At 37.7% G+C, this 21,405-nt stretch overlaps 1 protein-coding gene across 1 annotated transcript; it reads right to left on the bottom strand.

Moving 5' to 3' along the window:
• Positions 1-3,418: 3,418 nt before the first annotated feature.
• On the bottom strand, positions 3,419-17,156 carry XKR9 (XK related 9). The gene is made up of 5 exons (XM_059486952.1): positions 17,063-17,156; positions 16,080-16,208; positions 13,131-13,680; positions 5,313-5,536; positions 3,419-4,218 (listed from the first exon to the last, which is right to left on the bottom strand). Exons 3-5 carry the CDS (start codon positions 13,418-13,420, stop codon positions 3,575-3,577), a joined length of 1,158 nt encoding a protein of 385 aa, XP_059342935.1. The 5' UTR covers positions 13,421-13,680; positions 16,080-16,208; positions 17,063-17,156; the 3' UTR covers positions 3,419-3,574.
• Between the last annotated feature and the right edge of the window lie 4,249 nt (positions 17,157-21,405).

The raw sequence follows: 21,405 nt of genomic DNA, 5'->3' as shown, positions 1-21,405 counted from the left end.
CTTCATAAATTTCCCCTGTTTATGGAGTGTTTTTGATGGCAAGCAATTCTTTGTTGAAAGTTAAGTGCTCTTTTATATGAATAAATAAAGAAGGCTTTGGTTTGAATGAATACATTATTTTGACAAATGTTTATTGGAAACCCAATTATGGCTTAATAAATCAGTGCTATCTGTGGTACATCAGGTGAGCTCACCCATGCCATCAAATGGCACGTTGAATATTAGTAGGATAATTAAAACAATTCTGTTGGATGTTGTTCTTATTACCCAGGTCTGACAGTAGTCAAAACAGAAAGAAATTGTTTATTAATGTTATTTAACTTATTAAAATACTTTTTGTAAGATGTAATGGGCATACTTAACACAAAAAAAAAAAAAGGAGAAAAAAACCCATTTGTTTTCAATTTGCTGTTAGATTAAAATGACAAGGTCAAGCGCAATGCATGAACTGACTGGCAGCTGAATTTTAAGGGTAGTTGGAAGCAGAAAGGATATATATGAAGTCTATTGTTTGAACTTTACACCCAGGTGAAGTGGAGCTTTGTTTGTTTTGTCTGAAGTGGTCACTGGTGATATGAAATGTGTCTGGAGTCAATTCATGTGCTTCCTTATCCTCCCTCCTATAGTGATTCTGAGTTAGAACTACCAGATGAATGAGAAGCCATTTCATCGCTGTGAAAATGAAGGGAATCAAGTGAAAATCTTAAGGTCAAGAAGAAAGGGAGGAGTTTAAAGTTAAATTTTTATTCTCATAATATTCCCCTCTAGATAAAAATTCACTGGGAGCAAACCACTAGGAATTTCCATCTCTTGAGGTCCCCTGACTGATGACAGCAAAATGGAGATGTATTGGTGGAAGGACACTGAAGATCTTTAAGATTTATGAAAAGAATCTAAATTATTTCCCAAAGGACCATTTCCAGGCTCAGGATATGGCTAAATTTATATCAACTAGGACTTACAAGCCTAAAATAAAGATTGGAACTGAAGTAATTTTGTTTGGTGTGCATTTGAATTAGAATTATATAAATAGCCACCTAGATGTCTTTCTTACCAACTCAACTTCAGTGTAATATTCTTCTTAGGGGCACAGAGGAGGGAGTGGGGAGACATAAGGAGAACAACAGAAGGCAGCACTATGTTCAGCTTTTCTCCCCTGAGAGAAAATGAGTGTTAGGAGTTGGCCAGAGAGATGGCAATGAAAGACTTCTCTTTGGAATTTGCCAGTTCATTGAAAGGAGAAAAAAAATCACTAAGAGAAATTATTTTGTTACACCAGAAATTAATTTTCCTCAGGAGCAACTCAGGCTCCAGATTTTGGGCAGTAGGCAGAGAACTTGGAGGCCTCAGGGGTGAATTGCCCACACTAGGACTTCTTAGGATCTCATATTTCCCAAGAGATCTGCTTCTCAGATTATGTATAAAACTTTATATCATCTTCTAAAAAATAGCTAGACAACATTTCATCATTTTCTGCAAAATAGAGTAATATTCTCTATTTTCCAAACCTAGTCCCTTCTTAGGATTTTAGATTGACAAAGAGTAAAAGTGTGGGAAGCCATATAGGGACTGTCTTCACTATTTAGGATTCTATTTTTTCCATAGCAAAATATAAGTACATTCAGCCTAAAAGCAGGCATGCACTTTGCTGTCAAGGACACCATCACCAGCAATAAATATTCTGCAATAAAGACAGAACTTAGGACAATCATGGTGCATTAAAGCCTTGGGCTTTTTCTCCTTACCTAAGAAGATGTTCCAGGGCTAGCAAATCTGGATATCTCTCTTCCACAGTAAAAGAAGTGAAGGTACTGGTTTTTATACCAATTTTAGTAAAACTAAATTAGTATTGCTTTGTCTCATGGATTGTGCTTTTCTGTCTTAACTTGTGGACCACATTTTGTTGCCCCCAAGCAGGAATGAGGGATTTTAGAAGTAAACTCTTTCTCTTGGCTACACCAATTTCTCATATGCAGCCTCAGAAAGGCAGACTGTTCAGTCCAAGCTATGCACATAGAAATTAACTTCCTTGAATAGGATCAAGGAGATGTAGTACATGGTTGGCCTGGTAAAGAGAAGTGTGGACATTGAACAGAAAAAAAACATGTTTAGAAACTTTCCCTGAGCTCTGGTAAGGCTGAAAGAGTAAAAAGAAAAGAGCATTCTGCAGTCCATGAACTTGACACAAAAGACACAAGACACAGCTCTTAGGAACCCTAATTGTCAACCAAAGCTTCAGCCCTTTCTCCAGAGTTTCACAGAAGTTTGTTGTCAATAAAGAATATTAACAGATTTGGTTCCTGGAAAAGTTTATCACCTTTTCTTATCTCTAGGCTCTTTTCTAAAACCTAGTTCCCTACTTTTCCCTGTGGCCAATCTAACTGCAAATGTGACTTAATGGAAGGAGAAAGAAGGGGAGAAAAAGAATTCCAGGTTTTCATAATACAGATTTAAAACACAACAGCTCTGAAATACTCCCCCTTAGATTTTATTTCTGAACAAACTGTGGCAATCAACCTTATTTCATTGTTGTTGATTTAGCATTTGAACACAGAGCTGAAATGTCTGGTTTCACTCTGCCTTCTGCCAAAAATTCTTGATGGACAAGCTAGGTTTATCTTTTGCCAGCCCCTCCGAGTGCAAGTCATCAGAATAGTTGCTGCTCTTTTACCCAGCAATAGACAGAAGATGCTGCACCACTGCCTGATCTGCATAGCCTCATATTTTAGTGGAAATCAGCATTTAAAGTGTTACATCTTAGAGTCCAAAGAAGAAGAATGTTTCATGGAAGATGGCTCTTCATTTTCATGCAAGGGTCCTGTTGCCATCCATAAATCGCTCAGGCTGCTATTATAACCCAGAACAAGCTGGTGTCATCCATAAATACAGAAGATTGTGTGAAAGATTAACAGAACAAAAACAACAAAGAAGTCATTAGAACACCTAGATAATAAAATGCTTGAAAACATCTCCCCAAATTTCCTTGTGGCAAGACAGTGATTGAGCCATAAATCAAAGCTATTCTTCAGGGAGAAGGCAGTACAGTGTGTTAACATGAAGGACTGCAGCCCTTACAGTAATGGGGAGAAGCAGAAGACTGATCATTGCCCTCAGTTATTTTAAACATACTCTTCTTTCCTTCCAGCAAGAAAGAAAATGAAAAAAAGAAAAAAAAAAGAGCCTTGTTTTTAACAGAACCAACATAAATTAATAGAATGTGGGTTTAATGCTATATTTCATTTCATTAACTCTTAGTTTTTCCTATGTTACATTTGCATTGCTAAAAAAGTAAAACTGTGAATTGTGTTGGATGAATAGATGAAATAGTTTCTTTGACAAACTAACTTTCACCAGCATATAAGTGTTCATGTTACAGAGTCTTTGTATTGTGGAAAACAAATAGTTATTCAAAGCCACTATGTACTCCTCAGTGATGATACATAAGTAACAATGACAGAGAAACACACTGTCCAGCAAGATCTTGCTATTAAGAACACAAAAATAACAAAAAAAAAAAAACAAAAACAAAAACAAAAAACAGACAAACAAAAAACCAAAACCACACTTGTAATGTTCATTGCATTAAGAAATTCTGAAATCTACCACTTTTCACTCTAACTTTTTGCCCCGCCCCTCCATCCATTTCATCTGAATATGCCTGAGGTGTGCAATAAGTAGTGGGATGAAAATGGCTGTAATAAACAACAAGAAAAATAATACCTAACACCAGACTTGAAAGAGTTAATATGCTTACAATTGTAAAACATATTTCTTTGATAATGAAAGGTTTCCAGAACATGTATACAAATAAAATACCTAGAGTCACTACAGTGTGAGTAGCATAATAAATAGAAATGCAAAATTTTGTTCTTCTCCCCTTTATGTTAAAAAATGAAAAAAATAGGATGATTCCAACTACAGTTCTGTACAGATACTCCATCTTCTTAGACTTGCAAAATGTTGTATTCTGTTTCAAAGTCCAAATGAAGCCACAGATCCAAAGAAATATCAGCAGAATTACAGAAATTCTGACATTGAGTAGAGTGATCAATGAAATACTGAGTATCCAAGAAGTGATGGTAAGCAGTTTATAGAAGAGATACACAAACTTGGAAAAGAGATGAAATTCATCTTTGTCAGGCAGAGATTTTCGTAGTGATATCTGATAATCAACCATTGATAAGGAGATACCACAAAAAGACATCATAATGGCAGCATCTAAACAAAACATAAGGAAAAATGTTACATCAGAGAAAAAGATACACTATTTTACACTATGATTGCTGAATGAAGTTTTAAAAAATGTCATGCTTTCCTAATACTTTCTTTAACCCAGTTTTATATTTACTCTCTGCTCCAAAACACGTCACCCTAATTTTAAGCTCACTTCAGTTACTTAAATCTAAATATCTGATGCTGTTTGGTACACTTGTGTTATCCTGCCCAGCTCCTGGTCCTTAATGGCCTTCTCTAAATATCTGCCATATCCATACACAGTGACTTAGAAATTCCCAAAGTATTGCAAATAGACCATAAAAATTTAAGTTTCAACAACCAATATATGTGAGTCTGCTGTGTCTAAAATGTAGAAATCTATAACTAAGACTTGATCATTCACATGGTCATATCCAAGATAAGATTTGCCTGGTCCTTTTATCTGAGTCAATTTCGACTCCATGGACTTTGAAGGAACACTAGACTTAGATCAATTCCAACCCTGAATAAGTCAATGTCCTGCCAATAATTCTGCTAGACTTAGAGCTGGAAATGGTACAGCTGCTGTCTTGCTTCTGAGAGTTGCACCAGTATCTCTTCACCATGTTGCATTCTACAATACTGACATATCCTCAGATTTAATTTTGACCCTGTCCCTCACCTGTAACATGGGTAATGGTAGTGACAGCTTGCAGGGCTGCTTTGATTACTTTACTGAATTCCAAGTGCCTAGGTAGCAGTTTTAAAAGAATCTTTAATCAAAACCACACATATCAAAATGCTCTGGAAATTACATGCTAATTGCATTTAAGAGCTTATTTTCAAGAGATGCATCATTATGGTTTGATTAGATATTATGACTTTTACATTTATGATGCACAGTATTTATATATGACTTTTCATTTTTATAGTGAAATCTTCCTTCTCATTGATTCAGCAGAATGGACCATCTACTAGACAGAAATTCTAATTAAATGCAGAGTAATAATACAGTGGAATGCTTGTTTTCGAAGGTATGTTGAAATGTTATCCAGTCATGAGTTATATTTTTAGGTAAGATACTCAGCTTGCAACAGAAGTAAATAGACAAGACTTACATTGATAGAAATGAGTTTTGCCATGTTCCATGAGAATGTAAATCTGAAGAAAAAGTTGTGGTGTGGTCTCAAGAAAAGCCTTGAACACCCTGAGCATGTTAATATCAGTCACTGCATCAATAGTTTGCTTTTGAATGAAGTTGGAAGGGTCTGTTTCTGATGTACCTCTGCTACTTGTTTGTTTAAATGCAGCTTGACAGCCGTATTTCAAAGCAAACCAATACCTATTTTAAAAAGGACACTTGATTAGACAGCACTTTTTAGAAGACCAACTCAACAAAATTATACAGCCTTACAGCTTTTCCATCTTCTATTCAGATAAAATTTTGTCTGATATCTGTCTGGTCTCAGGGATATCAGAGAATCATTTAAGCCCAGCAATAAGAAAAGTTAAGCCATGCAATAAGAAAATTAATAAAACAGAATGAGACTTTTTTAAATAAAGAATACAAGCTCAATTTTGTTAGGTTCTTATTTCTTTAAATTACTGCCTTTCTGAAAATTCACTTGGCATCTCTCCTCAGTCTCTCTTTGAGATACTCATTCACTTCCTTTATATCATTTTCAGGGTATTAATGAATATCCAGCTGTGAAGTTCCACATCTATGTAAGCAGAATATAGATCCAAAGCCCCAAGGATAATACCTGATGAATTACAAACATAAAACAGACTTTTAAGAAAATCTACTACATTGTTACTTTCTAAATAATCAGGAAGACTTATATTTTGGTAACACTGAAATCAAGTTTTACCTTTTTTTTTCCATCTTTGTGTCATAGTCATAGTTTTATATAGGTAACAGTGACAGGCAGATACACTGCCTGTTGATACACTCTCAAATTAGATATTTATTACATATATGATGATGTAGGATAGATAAATCTAGTCTTGCTATGACAGCAGAGTTCCTGAGATGTGGAGAGATAGGATACAGTGTAGAAAAGCACATGCATAGGATAAGGGATGGCTTGAAAAAAGGGATAAGAATGAAAAAATATGTGTGTAACAATTTTAACTGTATCATTATTATTATCATTATTATGATTATTACTGAAGATTTTTTATGTATAGAAGAATTCTTTCTTTTTCTGTAATGAATAGATCTAGACTAATAATGATTCTTGGAATCAACTGTTAGAATTTAATTTATACTAAGTTCTTGGCTTTATAGGTATGTAAATCCATGTGTTTGTCCATAAACAGGATTTTTATCATAGCAGCCTTCAGACATCACTTCCAAACCTATTTCTGTCTATTTAGTTCCCAGATGTTTTCAGCTTCTAAGATTCTTCTCCAATGAACTCATTTTGACTATAACCAGCAGGCAAGGACAACCTAAGGAGTCCTTTTTGAAGAAAACTCACTATTATTCAGACAATTTTTCTAGCCTTGCAAAAACTACTAGAGTCTTTCCTCATCCAAAGAGAAGCTAATTCAGTAAATAAATTATGACAGCTGCATCGTTCATTTGAATCTATTTTCTTGAGAAACTAAACAGAGCACCACAAGCCAACACTTGGTTATCTTAAGGACAGTTGTACAAGACCGCTAATACACAAGCTGAGAAAGGCAAGGTCTGGTGCCGTAACTTGATTTCTGCTTACATTCCCTAAGACAGCATCTGAGATAACTGCAGGATTCCTGCTGAAGTGCAGCTTTCTAATTCCCTGGCCATCCACAGGATCGCACACACCACGGGCCTGATGAAAGCCGTGCCTTGCATTTACGGTACACAGAGAACAGAGGGCAGCAGATCAGCAGCCAGCCAGATCTCCCAGCATCGTCTCCTCCCAGTGTAACACTGGGGCGCAGGACTCGTCTCCTTACTAAGGGAGCTAAGGAAGAACCCCTGGCTCCTTCAGAGGTTAAAAGTTTAACACCTTTATCACCTTTAAAGACAAAATCCTTTGACCACAGGGAAGGCAGTGTAGGGTCCTCTTCCACAACCGCAAGCAAGACAGCCAGGATTGTCAGCTTCTGGGTTAAGGGCATGCCAGAGGATTAATGACTTATGCCCTGGTTATGTTATGGCATGTTGAGCATACAAGTGAGAATTGCAACAGTAGGAATAGGTGTGGAACAGCTTTGTTACTACTCAAGAGCCTTTCCTTTTCTCCTTGCAGAGATTCATAGACTGCATCCCTGTCACTCAGTCCATGAGCTGGCTCTGGATCCATTATTTACTCCCAAAGGAAACTCATTTTTATTTTTATGGTTTTGTGTATTTATCTTATTGTTCCCTGAATAATCACTCATAAGCAAAGAACTGAACTGTTTGGCAAGGCATCTAAAGCTTTTTTCTGTTTATAAAACAATTAGTATTCCAAAACCTCTGGTTCTTGCATCTGAGATGTAAAAATCTGGAAAGTTTGCAATGTTTTCAAGAAAAAACAATTGGGTAGACTGCTCGTCTACTACTGCTAGTTGTCCATGGACTCATCCACCAGAGCAGCAAGAAGTGGAAACCAGCTGCACAAATTTTGAGCTGCAAAGCTCACAGCCAAGATGGCAGGTGATGTGCAAGGCAAGAAATGTCCAAAAAGGAATATTTCAGCTGGATACATACCTGAAATCACTTGTCAGATTTCAAAGCACATTCCTTCTGAGCACTGTGTATTAGGTTTATATTGTTACAAGATGGTATGCTATGGATTTGTCACTAGTTGTGGCAGTTTTGGTGAGGCCACTTCTGACTTTGAACACTTTATAGAATAGCTTTTTATCTTCCTAGTAAACTCCAAATACTTCTACTGCTCTTTGATTATGTATTAAGCAGGGTGGCCTTTTCTGAGCCCCACATGCTTATGTCACTTACTGTAAGTTCATTGCAACAACTTTTCATATTTTAAGAGTATTTTGTACTTATACTGTCATTCTCATCTGTCCCTTTGGCATTTAATAGGATCTTTTAGGAAGGGCTCATAGCCAACTTTTAGACCTAGTGTTGAAGTACTTTCCTAGCCTAGGGCAAAGTTCAGTTCATAATAAAGGATAGGTCAGGTTTAAATTTTCTCCTTTATCATGCCCACAGCTCAGCTAAACCCTGTGCCTGCTCTGAAACTATTATAGCTGTACTCCTCTAATCTATTTTCCTAGAATATATCTATTGCTATAGAAGTTCTGGGCTTCAATATTCATTGAAGCAAAAAGTCTTCTATAAAGGTACTACAACTGTATTAAAAATACATTAATAAAAAGTAATGGATTTGTTATGTATTTTAGATAGAGGTGCATCCTAAATGGAATGTGAAATGGTTATGTCAATAATACAGACAAATGCAGGTTTACCATTTACTTTTTCTCCCTATAAATTCATTGGTATATAAGCTACTTGAAAGCCAACAGAGTAAAAAACCTACAATTTCTTTACAACTGAAATTGTCATATGGTAAAGACAAAGGTAAAGAATTACCACTGTTTCTAAATATCATTCACTTTGACAGGAGGAAAATAAAGGGTTTCTGCCTTTGCAGCGTTTCTTTGTAGAGAACACAGATTGTCAGGGCTCCTACTTGTTATTAACACTCATGGAAACACAGCTCCACTGTCTCTCTGTTCTTGAGATGTTCCTAGATATTCATCATCATTTCACAAGTGATGAAGTTTGATGCTGTAAAATTAGGAAGGCTTTGTCTCTGGCTGGGAATTCACAGGGGTGACAGCTATTTTGTTTGTTGTTTCACAGCCTTCACATGTGACAAGCAAGCAGCCTCGCCAATGTTTCCTATCACATGCTTCCCCTCTGATTTCCACTGACTTTGTAACACAATCCCAGCTTTATACTTCACATCCCATCTCATCAAACTATACTGATAAATGTTTGGGTGCCATTTAGAAATTCGTATAGGCAGGGTGTGAGTGGCCTGGTAATAATGATTGTCCTGTCAAAATTCTGGCCATGCAGTCACAGCTTTTAGCATTGTATAGATCCTTATCAAATGAAAATTACTCTCTGCTGCATGTTAAATTTCACCTTCTAAGTATCAAAATACTTGGATTAAACCCATGAAACTAATGCAATTGAATCAATTCTTAGGTCAGTAAATTTATATCAAGAAAATGTGATCAAACACATAGAATCACAGAATCCTTTAGCTTGGAAAAGATCTTTAATATCATTGAGAACAGCTACTGCTCTTCACTGTCAAGTCCACCACTAAAACATGCCCCTAAGTGCCACATCTACATGTCTTTTAAATATCTCCAGAGATGGAGACTCACCCACTTCCCTGGGCACCTGTCCCAGTGCAGTGAAGAAAATTCTCCTAATATCCAATCCAAACTCTCCCAGTGCAAGCTGGGGCCATTTCCTCTCATCCTGTCACTTGCTCTTTAAAAGAAAAGAATGACCCCCATCTGACGACAGCCTGCTTTCATTTGCAGACAGCAGTAAGAGTTTGACACAGGGTTTTGGTAACTTAACCTCAGTGACATCTCCTAGCCAGATGACTCAACATCCTTGTAATTGTTCAGAGCTTGCAGAGTTCATACCTGTTATGCCAGGGCTCCTGTGAAGGTGGGCTACTCACAGGGGAGACACCCGTGCTGCACTGGGCAGGAACTTGTTGCCATTGCCCCCTAGCCTTAAGTCACTGTGCTCAGCCAGGTGAAGAGTGGATAGGGAATCACCCACCTCATGCATCCTGCCTGCCTGCCTGTGGGGCAGTCTCAGGAAAGGTAGAGTGTGATTCTAGCAGTCTGCATGGGTGTCTCTCTCTCTCTGATACTCCTCAGCCTACTCACCTCCTCCCAGAGTTCTACCACTAAGCAGAGGAGGTCCTTTTCCAGAGTGCATCTCCCACAGGAGTGCTCACTGTTGCCAGCCGGTACTGCTTCAGAGCAGGGCCCATCCTGGAGCCCATCTCACTTCCTTTTAGAAATACGTAATGAAATAACCCCAGGCTCAGCAAAGCCCTCGCATTTACTCTGATGTCTCATGGATCTAGAATTAATTTTTACAAATAAGCAAAAAAATTTTTCTCTTCTGCTTCTATTCAAAGTTGCTGGGCATTCTGAGCTACCTTTAAGCACCAAGAAGTGCAACAGCAGATGCCAGTACCACAGTGGCTGCTGCCTATGTGACCTATTCTGACAGCAAAGATTATGAATTGCTAATGTTTAGTCTCCACAGGTGTATCCTAGGCTGATGAAGCACACTGCTATACATCAGACAGCTCCAGAATTCATATACTGCCCTAAGGAAATGTCCCATTTCTCCACATTCCGTGGCAGTGTTATTGTCTTAATGTTGTCTGGTATGTCACAACTGTTCTCAATTTTACAAATATCTGTGTGACCCATTTAAATGGGTCAGGTTGAATATAATTTTAGTCAGCATAGTTAAAATGTACATTTTTAACTTAATTTTGTCTCCTTGCAGAGCATACTATTTCATATGAAATATAATGGCAGGTATGCACTCTTTCCAACAAAAGAAATCAAGCCTTCTTAGATAAGAAATATTTTTAATTTTGTTTGCCTCCGATTTTATATATATATTGTATGTATGTATATACATCTATATATATATAGCAATATAATTTGTATATTTATTCCTTAGCATTGTCAGTGTGTTAGCAAACCCAAACTGATTCCCATTTTTCTGTGCACTGCACAAACCTCCAGTTCCCAAAGGGTACTAGTTTGTAAGCCACCAGTTCCAGTACATAAAGGGAGCCTAGAAGAAAGCTCAAGAAAGACTTTGTACAAGAGCATGGAGTGATACAACAAGAGGGAATGGCTTCAAACTGGAACACAGTAGGCTAAGACAAGTTATCAGGATGAAACTCTTTCCTGCTAGGGTGGTGATGCACAGGTTTCCCAGAAAAGCTGTGGATGCCCCACCCCTGGAAGTGCTCAAGGCTATGTTGAATGGGGCTTTGATCAACCTGGTCAAGTAGAAGATATCTCTGCCCATGGCAGAGAGTTGATTTCTATGAGTTGATTTTTAAGGTCCTTTCCAAACTAAACCATTCTAGGGATCTAAGGTCAAAGATGGAGCAGGAAGTGTAAAAGGAGATGAAAGGGGAAGTGTAAAAGGAGATGAAAGGGGAAGTGTCGGAAGGAAATGTCGGAAGAAAGAAAGAAAGAAAGAAAGAAAGAAAGAAAGAAAGAAAGAAAGAAAGAAAGAAAGAAAGAAAGAAAGAAAGAAAGAAAGAAAGAAAGAAAGAAAGAAAGAAAGAAAGAAAGAAAGAAAGAAAGAAAGAAAGAAAGAAAGAAAGAAAGAAAGAAAGAAAGAAAGAAAGAAAGAAAGAAAGAAAGAAAGAAAGAAAGAAAGAAAGAAAGAAAGAAAGAAAGAAAGAAAGAAAGAAAGAAAGAAAGAAAGAAAGAAAGAAAGAAAGAAAGAAAGAAAGAAAGAAAGAAAGAAAGAAAGAAAGAAAGAAAGAAAGAAAGAAAGAAAGAAAGAAAGAAAGAAAGAAAGAAAGAAAGAAAGAAAGAAAGAAAGAAAGAAAGAAAGAAAGAAAGAAAGAAAGAAAGAAAGAAAGAAAGAAAGAAAGAAAGAAAGAAAGAAAGAAAGAAAGAAAGAAAGAAAGAAAGAAAGAAAGAAAGAAAGAAAGAAAGAAAGAAAGAAAGAAAGAAAGAAAGAAAGAAAGAGAAAATTTGATAAGGTTTATTCACGTCTTATAATTTCAAATCTGCAGAGTTCACTGACCAAATCTTATTTAATGGCTAGGCCCTCATTTTCCTCTTTGAATGAAGAATATGGCTTTCTGCCCCAAAGGACTTTATGGAGAATCTCACCTCAATAAGTGTGACCTGACTTGACAGAATCTATTTTTATCCATTTACTGCGCAGATAAACCTGAGAGACTCATTGTCTAAATTAACTACATAAATTAGATGACTAAGAGGGAGGACAGGAGGAAGTTGTACCTTGATACACCTAAGGAAAATACATACAATAAAAGTATGTAATAGTGAATCACAAAGGTACAAGCCCAGATGCCAGCTTGTTGTTACCAGTTTATACTTTACAGCATGCATTACCACACTGCTGGATTGTGAGGAGTGGCTGAAAGAACTTTGTAACTTATACATAACATCTTGGAAATTTTCCAAGCATAAGTAGCAGCACCGGAGAAAATATCATTTGTGCAATAGAGAACAAGCAATCAAGTTGACAACACTGTCAAAGGACAAAATAATGTTTACTAGATAATAAGTCACTCAGAGAATATGGAGCTAATTCTGGGAAAGAAGATTCAGAATTATAGAAATTCATAGTAAGAGATATTCATTGGAAAGTGTATGAGTTCAGGTAAATCCAAGAGTTTTGTGGATCGCATTAGAGTCAAGGTAATCCACTAAGCAAACAAAGTTTCCTATCACCATTAAATCAGTCCCTGAGGGAATGCTGCTGCAAATATCCTTACTAACTATTCATCTATTCATTTCTCTTCTGAATCTTGGTGAGTTTTCCACACATGGTTAGACACTCAGGTTGAAACATTACTTCTTCAGCTATCTCAGATGCTAACTGTGCATAACATCACTTTGAAAACTCGTATTTATTAGTTATGACAGTAGTACATTTCAAAGCAATAATTTTTATTATGTATGCCTCATCAAATGGTTGATTAATCAAACAGAGTAGGGTAGTGAATGATAAAAATCATTACTTGCAGGTATATGGAAGAAAAACTACATGTCCATCAAAACCTGACAAAATTTACCACAAAAAGACATTTGTTCTCATGGAGCAGTAATTGTTAAGGCCAGAATTGCTCTTGTCCCTGAAGCCATACTAAGCACTTCTTAGTAACTGTCCTAAAGCACCATGATTTCTCAACTTAAAATAAATGTTTATGTGTGCTTACCTTATAAAAATTCCACAATGAAAGAGATGAACTAGAAAAACCAGTTTCAGCTTCCCAGTATCAGTACCTTCCCAGTCGTTTTTAAACCACTCATAACTAAATATCTGAGTTATTATTGATGAAAGACCTCTAAAACAAAGTATCAATATACTCCAGGAATATTGTCCTTGACAGAAATATCTACTAGCTACCCAGAAGTCCACTCCAATATCAACTACATAAATTATCATTCCACCAACTAAAAAAAAGAAATTCTGCTTAGTAAATTTCACCATGTGTGCAACTGCCATGTTGTCATTCTCTCCTCACTTAATGTAAAGGAAACTAAATGCTTTCCTACAATGGAATCTTTTTCCTGACAATACCACCTTCTCATCTTGCTTCATACAAAGGCAAGTTGGGTTATCCATTTTTTTTATGGCAAAGAGACTTGCATTTTTCCATGTTCTTGATTTAATATTAAATTAACTTCTAAAATACACATCTATTCTGGAAAAGATAAATGTAAATTTTCTTTTTAATTGACGGAGTCATTCTTCATTACTGATTCCTAAAAAGAAGAAGAAAAAAAAAGGAAGATTAGCAGTAACAATAAATTCATCATTTAAAATATTCTACAGCAATTCTCATGACCATTTGAACAGGCAAGTACAAAATGGAGAATGTGCTGAGATACTGGTGAACAATCAGCCCAAGAGAGCTGCATTTCTAAACCTGCCGAGGTCACCCATTCTCCCAAACAGTGACTCTCCACTCAAACAGCTGTTGAGATAATTCCTAAGAGTTGTAAAACACTGAGAAACAAGTGTTTAAAAGCAGCTTATGGAAAAAAGATTGATTCCTTCCCAGAACTTTCTAAATTTCTAAACTCTTCTCCTTTACTGTGCGCAGCACAAAATGTTGAGAAAATTTTTTCTTGAGCACACACCATGGTATCAGAATAAACATCTTTTGGCAGCTTCTAATTGTGTCACTGCATTTGTGTGCACATGTCCAGTGTTTTTATCACTCCTGCTTGATTTTCCACATGCAGTAGCAAAGTGCTAAACAAGATTGCAGCTCTCCTGTTAAAGAGGCTTGTAAGGAGCCAACCTGGACCAGTGTATACCTCTTTGAGAAATGTCTTCTAAGCTGTGGATAGCTACACATAGATGATTTACCCACATAGCTCATTGCAAATAGAATTAATTTGTAGTCAGAACTACATTTTACATTGCCCAACACTGAAAGGGTTCTTGTGACCTCTTGAGTAGTCCTTACATGCCTTTCCTCTGTAGATCTGTGGTATTTGGCAGGTGAAGCAGAAAAGCCGGAAGGCAGTACATTCTTTTTCTCATTCACCTCTGCAAAGCTATAAACTTAAAATTACAAAGTCCCTTTACTTCATTTACATATCTTAGGAAAAAGCTGCTGGCAGCAAATGCAAAGGATGGGATGCAGGACATGCCAAGGCTGGGCTGGTGCCAGTGCCAAACAGCTGCAGACAATACATGGGGAACAGCTGCACCAGGAAACTTGGAGCAGGGAAAGGGCATGTGGAGGCAGATCCCTTTGGACTTTGTGAATTCAGGCACACTGCCAGAGAGGAATGAAATGAGATAATTGGTTAATAACCCATAAACAAATGTAATGACTGTTCTTTGCTTGGGTTGACTGGGCTCATCTTCATTGTGACCTAGGTACAAACCCAAAAAAGAGAACTTAAGTTCTTCATTTCCTAATGAAGACAAGTGGGAACATAACAGCCCGAAAAGGTGATGAGTGTGTATGGATTACTTTCTTGGATCTAGGCCTTAGCTATTTCTAGCCTCTCATTCTATCTCCTACTTAGGTTTCATGTCCTGGCCCAGAAGAGGTCAGAAAGATCAGGCAGTCTTGCAGCTGGGATAGCTGGAATCCTTTCACTGTTCTTTCCTATTCTCTCCAATAAAATACCATTAATCTCCTGCAAATCACTAATGCAATTTATATTCAATCCACAGTCAGATTCTGGGAAGTGGACTTCAGTACAAAGTCCATCATAAATTGAACTTTGTGTTTACCAACACAAAAAGACAAGTTAACCATGAGCCAGCAATGTCTCTGTGTGGCCAAGAAGGCAAATGGCATTGTGGAGTGCACTATGATCAGTGTGACCAGCAGGTCAAGAGTGGCTATTCCCTCCCTTCTCTCCCTTTACTCTGTCCTGGTGAGGCTGCATCTGGGCTACTGCGTCCAGTTCTGAGATCCCCAGTTCAATAAAGACAAGGAATTACTGTAGAGGGTCCAGCAGAGGGTTACAAAGATATTTGGAAGACTGGAACATCTCTCTTGTGAGGACAGGCTGAGGGAGCTGGCTCTGTTCAAGCTGGAGGAGAGACTACTGAGAGGGGATGTAGTCAATGAACACAAAATAAGGCCAGGTGTCAAGAAGATGGGGCCAGACTTTTTGCAGTGATGCCCAGCAACGGGACACTGGGCAATGGGCACAAACCTAAACACAGAGAGTTCCATCTGAATATGAGAAAAAACTTCTCTTTGAGGGTGACAGAGCACTGGAACACGCTGCCCAGTTGTGGAGTCTCCTTCTCTGGAGATATTCAAAACCTGCCTGGATGCAATCCTGTGCAACCTGTTACAGGTGCACCTGCTTTAGCAAGGGGTTTAGATTAGATAATCTTCAGAGGTCCCTTCCAACTCCAGTTGGTTTGTAACTGAATTTCTTATGTCTGAAAATTTGTGTATGAACCAACTTAAAAGTTTATTACAAGGGTTCATTCAAGAAAATTGCAAAGGAAACAGTATTTACTCTATATGACAACATGTCATTCTGCAACTTGAGTACCACCTTTGTCAAGCTGTATCTATGGTTTTTAGAACAAATTAAAAACAAAACCAAACATTAAGCAAAACAAAACAAGCACTGTTTAACTGTTACAGGAAGCACAACAGTAACAGCTTAGTCAATACCTGGATTCAAACAGAAAGTTCTTTGGAAGACACTTTATGGCCAAATCAGGCAAGATTCCAAGGTTCACATTTAATGACTAATACTGTACCCAATGTTCAAGTGGCAAGGAGTAGCCTCTGCTCTTGCACCTGAAATGAGTAAGAAAGGTAACAGGATTCCTCCCTCTTCACAGCCTCCCTATTCTTTTTTATATAAGTACTTCACAAAGAGGAATATGAGAAAGGAAGTTTTACAGGAAGACTCCTCTGAAATACCAGCATGAGGAGAAGATGTGAGCCAGGGGATTTCTACTCCTGACAAGCCTGTTGTCCAAACTACTGTCATGTCAGCAGTCTGCAGACCTGTCTGGACATCTTGGTGCTGTTTGAAGCCATCAGGTTTGTTGAGATAAATTAAGAGCCACACATTATCAAGCATGTCAGCTTGCTCACTGTCTCACAATTATTTTGAATAAGGATTCCAGTCCTGAAAGAGCCTTGGAACAGCTGAGAAGACACAAGGTTTATATTTTGCTCATGGCAAACTAAAAAACAATTCTACCCAAGATTTACAAATCTGTAATCACAAATATCCATTGTCTTCACTTCAAATCCAAGCACCAACACCTGCTCACAGGTGGACATGAAATCACTGTTGAAGATCCCAACCTTTAATAGCCCTACATTTTCTGCATGATAGTACTCCAAAGAGCACCATGGTCTCAGTACCAGGTAGGGTTCAATTAAGTGCCACAGGAGAGAGTGTCTTGTATCAATCAGAATCATGTTGTCCTCGGTGTTATTAAACACATGATATCTAACATGACAGGGTCAGGAAGAATAAACTGTCAGTCAACATAAATATAAGTCCCCTCTAAAAACTAACATACTGAATCAATTTGTGATACAGAATCTTTTTGTGATAAAACAGAAACAATAAAATTTGATTAGAAAGGCTTCAGGTCTCACTACATATTTAAAATTCTATTTTAAAATGCAGTTACCTTAATAATGGCCATGGATAGAGGTCTTTTCCTCTTCAAAAACTTTAGATTTCCATATTCATGGCTTTCCCATCCATACCTTTACAAGACTTGCAATCCAAGGAAATTAAAGGGGTTGCTGATACAACACAAAGTGAAATTCAAATCATATGGAAACCATGTGACACAGTTAATGATTTACTATCTGTCCTTCTTATGATTGTAAAATAAAAATTGTATTCTAAAAATTTTGTATATAAGTGCCTATTAATAATAAATAGTATTTAACAGATTATAAATTTCTCTTCAATAAAATAATTTAACAATTTACTTCCTCAAAGTAAAAAAAAAAGTACCACTTTTCCACTTTGCCCCAGTATGTTTCTGTATCTGTGTAATCATTTGCAAATTTAGACTTTAGTTCATTAGACCTGTTGAGCAAAAGTCAATAGATATTTGTAGAAACACATGTGTATGTGTGTGTGATTATATGCAGATGTTTACATATATATATATATATTAATTCATTTATTTGTACATTTGTACACCCATGCATATATCCTAAAGATTCATACAAAAAGAACAATCTTTTTGGCTATAATTAAAAATGTATTACAATGCACTTTAAAAAAAAAATCCTTTCTGTGCAATGGTGCATGAAGAGACTGCATGTGGCCAAGGACAGGTGATAAAATTTTTCCTCTGTAAAACTACAAGTGTTTGCAAGAGTCTGCTCCAGCTGAGCTGTTGTTACTCAATGTGAATTTTTTTTATGTATGTTTAAAACAGCTGCAGAGTACAAGGCACAGGTGTGATCCTGCCTCTGTAACTGTGCTACACAGGATGGTGCCCACCCTCAGTCTGTAGCTTTTCTAGCTCTTAGGACAGGAGGTACAGTCCTCAGTGTCTTTATAAGAAACATATAAACTTTTGTCATTTTTGTGTGCCTTCCTGCTTCTCCCTTACACTTTAGAAACATCCTAGTCCTAATCAGTCCTTGCACTGCTTGAAAAACCATTTAGTCAGCCAGATCACAAACTCACTGTATGACCTTTGTTATAATTAAAAAAATGACAAATCTCTATGGCACAAGGTGGAGGGGCAAAGTTTGCATGCAGGATTCTCGGAGTGTAAATCAAGCAATCTACAAATAAATTACTGGCTGGATGATTTTTTTTGTTTTCTGGTTAAACTTGGCATCAAAGCAAGCACAATTCTAAATTGTGACAAATCTCCTATGGTACTTGGTATATATCCTTTTATTTGCTTCCAAATGTAGTAGGATGGACCCTTAAAGTATTTATAGGCATTGATGAGACTTCTTTTCTCCAGACTGGACAGTACCAGCTTTTTCAGCCTTTCCTTATTATGGAAATGTCCCAGTCCCTTCATCATTCCTCCAAATCATCTCCCACAAACATGCTGATGTGACTGTTTTACATTCTCTACACAGTGTTGCCCCTCCATGCAGGAATCTTGCAGCCCATGGCCTTTCTCTCTGCAAAATCTGCTTCACTTCTTTTTGGTTTAAGGTCTTTTTACTTATCTCTGTACCAAATAAAAAGAATAAAAATATAATGAAACAAAAAGGAAAATTCTGCAAGTAAAAAATCATCTCTAGATATTCATGTGCCAATGGCTATGAAGATAAGTCTCTCAAGACATTTTCTATCTGCTATTCAATTGATTATGACTAATTATTGCAGAATTACATGCTTGTGCTATTCTATTAAGCTATGACACAGCCACAGTGGAGAGGCATTTATCCTCAACATTTACACTTAAAATGTGGAAAAAAAGCCAAATGCCAATACTCAAAGACTCCTTGAGTGCTAAAAATTTGAACCTTGCTGGATTTTCAGAAATAACAGTCTATGTCTTGTGTATCTCATAGTTGTTACAAAATTAATCATTGTATATCACCAACAATCTAATTTTAGGTTTATTTATTTATTATTTAGGAAACTCACCTGGTTTTGGTTTTTTTACTGGTAGCTTACCTGCTTCAGAACATTTTTCCCCTCAAAAATTTAACAATGCAAAACAGTGAGAGAACCAAAAGAACTTGAGGGTACACATTCATCTTTTCCCGTATCCTATCAGAGCATAATAGCGGGACTTTCACTACATGCCTATTAACCTCTGTATTATAAGAGAAACAAGAGATTTTTTTAACAGATGGGCTTGTGCAGGAAATGGAGATGATCAAAGAACCTGTACTTCATTCTCCAAAGGCACCATTGCTGCCACCTACAGATAAAACAAATTCACAGCTCCTGCCTAACATCAGAAAATGCTTTACTACAGGACAGCAAGAGGAGTAACAAGTATTCCCTGGAGAACAAGTCTACAGCTCCCCAAACATTTCTTAATTTGAGGGGGGGAAACAAAAAAGGTCTTGTCATGTTAAAAATAATGCTACCTAGCTGAATTCTCAATGACATATAAAATAATATAATTTTGGAAACCCTCTCTAAACATTCAAAACTTTCTTAAAAATAGAAAACCATTTAAATATACAACTTGGCTTAGGTAGTAGCTTTTTCTAATGACCAAACTAAACTTTACCTGAAGACTGAAAATAGGTTGAATGTACTAATAGCTATACAAATATGCTACAAAAATAGCATAAGAGGGTAGCTCAGGATTACGTAAATTCAAGTCTAGTCACAGTTTCTTACAAAAGAGCATACAGCAAATTATATGGGGAGAGTAGAATATTGTGTATGGGGTTTTTTTGATTATTTCAACAACATCCTGCACACATAAAAGCCTCTTTCCTTTGACCTGAAACATCCCTTCTGTTGCCTTTAGTTCATGCTTTAATGAGCATGAAAATAAAAAAAAAAATAATGTAATGGGTTTATATCTCAAATAAGTAAAGATTTATCAGAAAAATCCAGGAAATTGCTTGAAGGCCTAAATATACTGATTATCAGCATCAGTGGTAGAGTTCCTGGCTGTGGTTTTATATTGCTATGATCATCTTATAACAGGTACCACATGAGATTCTATGTACGTATAAAACAATCAGATAATATTTGAAATTCTAATATTAGCAAACTTGTATCACTGCAGTAATATCACCTGCTTTTATTTCAGATTATATTATGTTTATTCTTCATTTATATGTAGTTTAAGGAGAGAACAAGTCTGCCCTATTTTCTTTAACAATGTCAATTGAAAGGCAATTAAACAGGGGTTTCAGAGGAGACCGTGCAAAGTCAAGCAGGTAAATCTCAGCAACTTGCAGGATCTACAATGAATGCTGCTTGCAAACACATTATTTCTATGTGGATGACAGTGACACAATTTCACAAAAGCACAGAATGGCTGGGCTGGAGAGGGACCACTGGAGTTCATGTTTGAAGCCCCCAGCTCAAGCAGGGCCACCTAGAGCCAGATGTCCAGGACCGCGTCCAGATGAGTTTTGAGCATCACCAAGGATGCAAACTCCACAACCCCCCTGTGCCAGCTCTTGGTCACCCACACAGTGAAAAGTGTTCCCTGATGCTCAGAATGAACACCCCGTGTTCCCATTTGTGCCCATCGCCTCTGGTGCTGGCACTGGGCGCCACGACAGGACCTGAGGCAATTGCGCTGTGACAGAGCCTGGCTCGGCCCACTACACACCTCCTCTTCAGGTTTTTAGAGATTGTTTTATTAGCTTTTAGAGATTTTTTTTAGGGGTTTTTTGTGGGTTTGTTTTGGAGGGGGTTTTTCTTTGTTTGTTTGTTCGTTTGTCTTGGTTTTTGGGGTTTTTTTGTGTTTGTTTGGTTGGTTGGTTGGTTGGTTGGTTGGTTGGTTTTTTGTTTTGTTTTTTTTTTTTTTTAATGAGATTTTCCTGAGCCTGTTCTTCTCCAGGCTGGACAGCCCCAGCTCTCTCAGCTTTTCCTCACTAAAGAGATGCTCCAGTCCCTTAGAGGCCCTTTGCTGGACACTCTCCAGCGCTCTCCAGTTTTATTAAAAATGCTAAATCCTATATAACTCCTATGTGCCGTGCGGGAGCATACGCAGTTCCTGCATCTCCTGTAAGTAGGCGCGTTCCTGGGATACAGAGAAGGTGCATCTGTCTCTTACAACAAATTTCTCTAGAAAACCCGGCAGGGCACGGACGTGCCTCTCACTGGGCAGCAGAGAGGCACCGAGCCGGCACCGAGAACTGAATTCCACCGAGAACTGGCCTCCTCCACACCGGAAAACTTTATCCGACAGCATCGCCACAGGGTCTACCGTTAGCAGCCGGGCTTTACCGCACACCCGGCCCGGCCCGGCCCGCCGGGGAACGGAAGGAGCCGCCCCACAGGCGGGCGGGAGGCGCCGCAGCCGGGCCCCGGGAGGCGGAGCACGGCCACAGAGGCTTC

The sequence above is a fragment of the Ammospiza nelsoni genome, chromosome 1, assembly GCF_027579445.1.
Source record: "Ammospiza nelsoni isolate bAmmNel1 chromosome 1, bAmmNel1.pri, whole genome shotgun sequence".
NCBI classification, from domain to species: Eukaryota; Metazoa; Chordata; class Aves; order Passeriformes; family Passerellidae; genus Ammospiza; species Ammospiza nelsoni.
The sequence above is the reverse complement of the archived record's forward strand: the minus strand, read 5'-3'. Positions and strand labels throughout refer to the sequence as shown.

What these genes read in the sequence shown, in the direction of transcription:
- XKR9 (XM_059486952.1), bottom strand. Translation starts at nt 13,420, where the DNA reads ATGGCAGTTGCACACATGGTGAAATTTACTAAGCAGAATTTCTTTTTT. An exon ending in CATTGTGGAATTTTTATAAG is followed by an intron (nt 5,537 to 13,130) that starts GTAAGCACACAT and finishes TTTTTAAAATAG; the next exon opens with GTATTGGTTTGCTTTGAAAT. An exon ending in CAAAACTCATTTCTATCAAT is followed by an intron (nt 4,219 to 5,312) that starts GTAAGTCTTGTC and finishes TGTTTTGTTTAG; the next exon opens with ATGCTGCCATTATGATGTCT.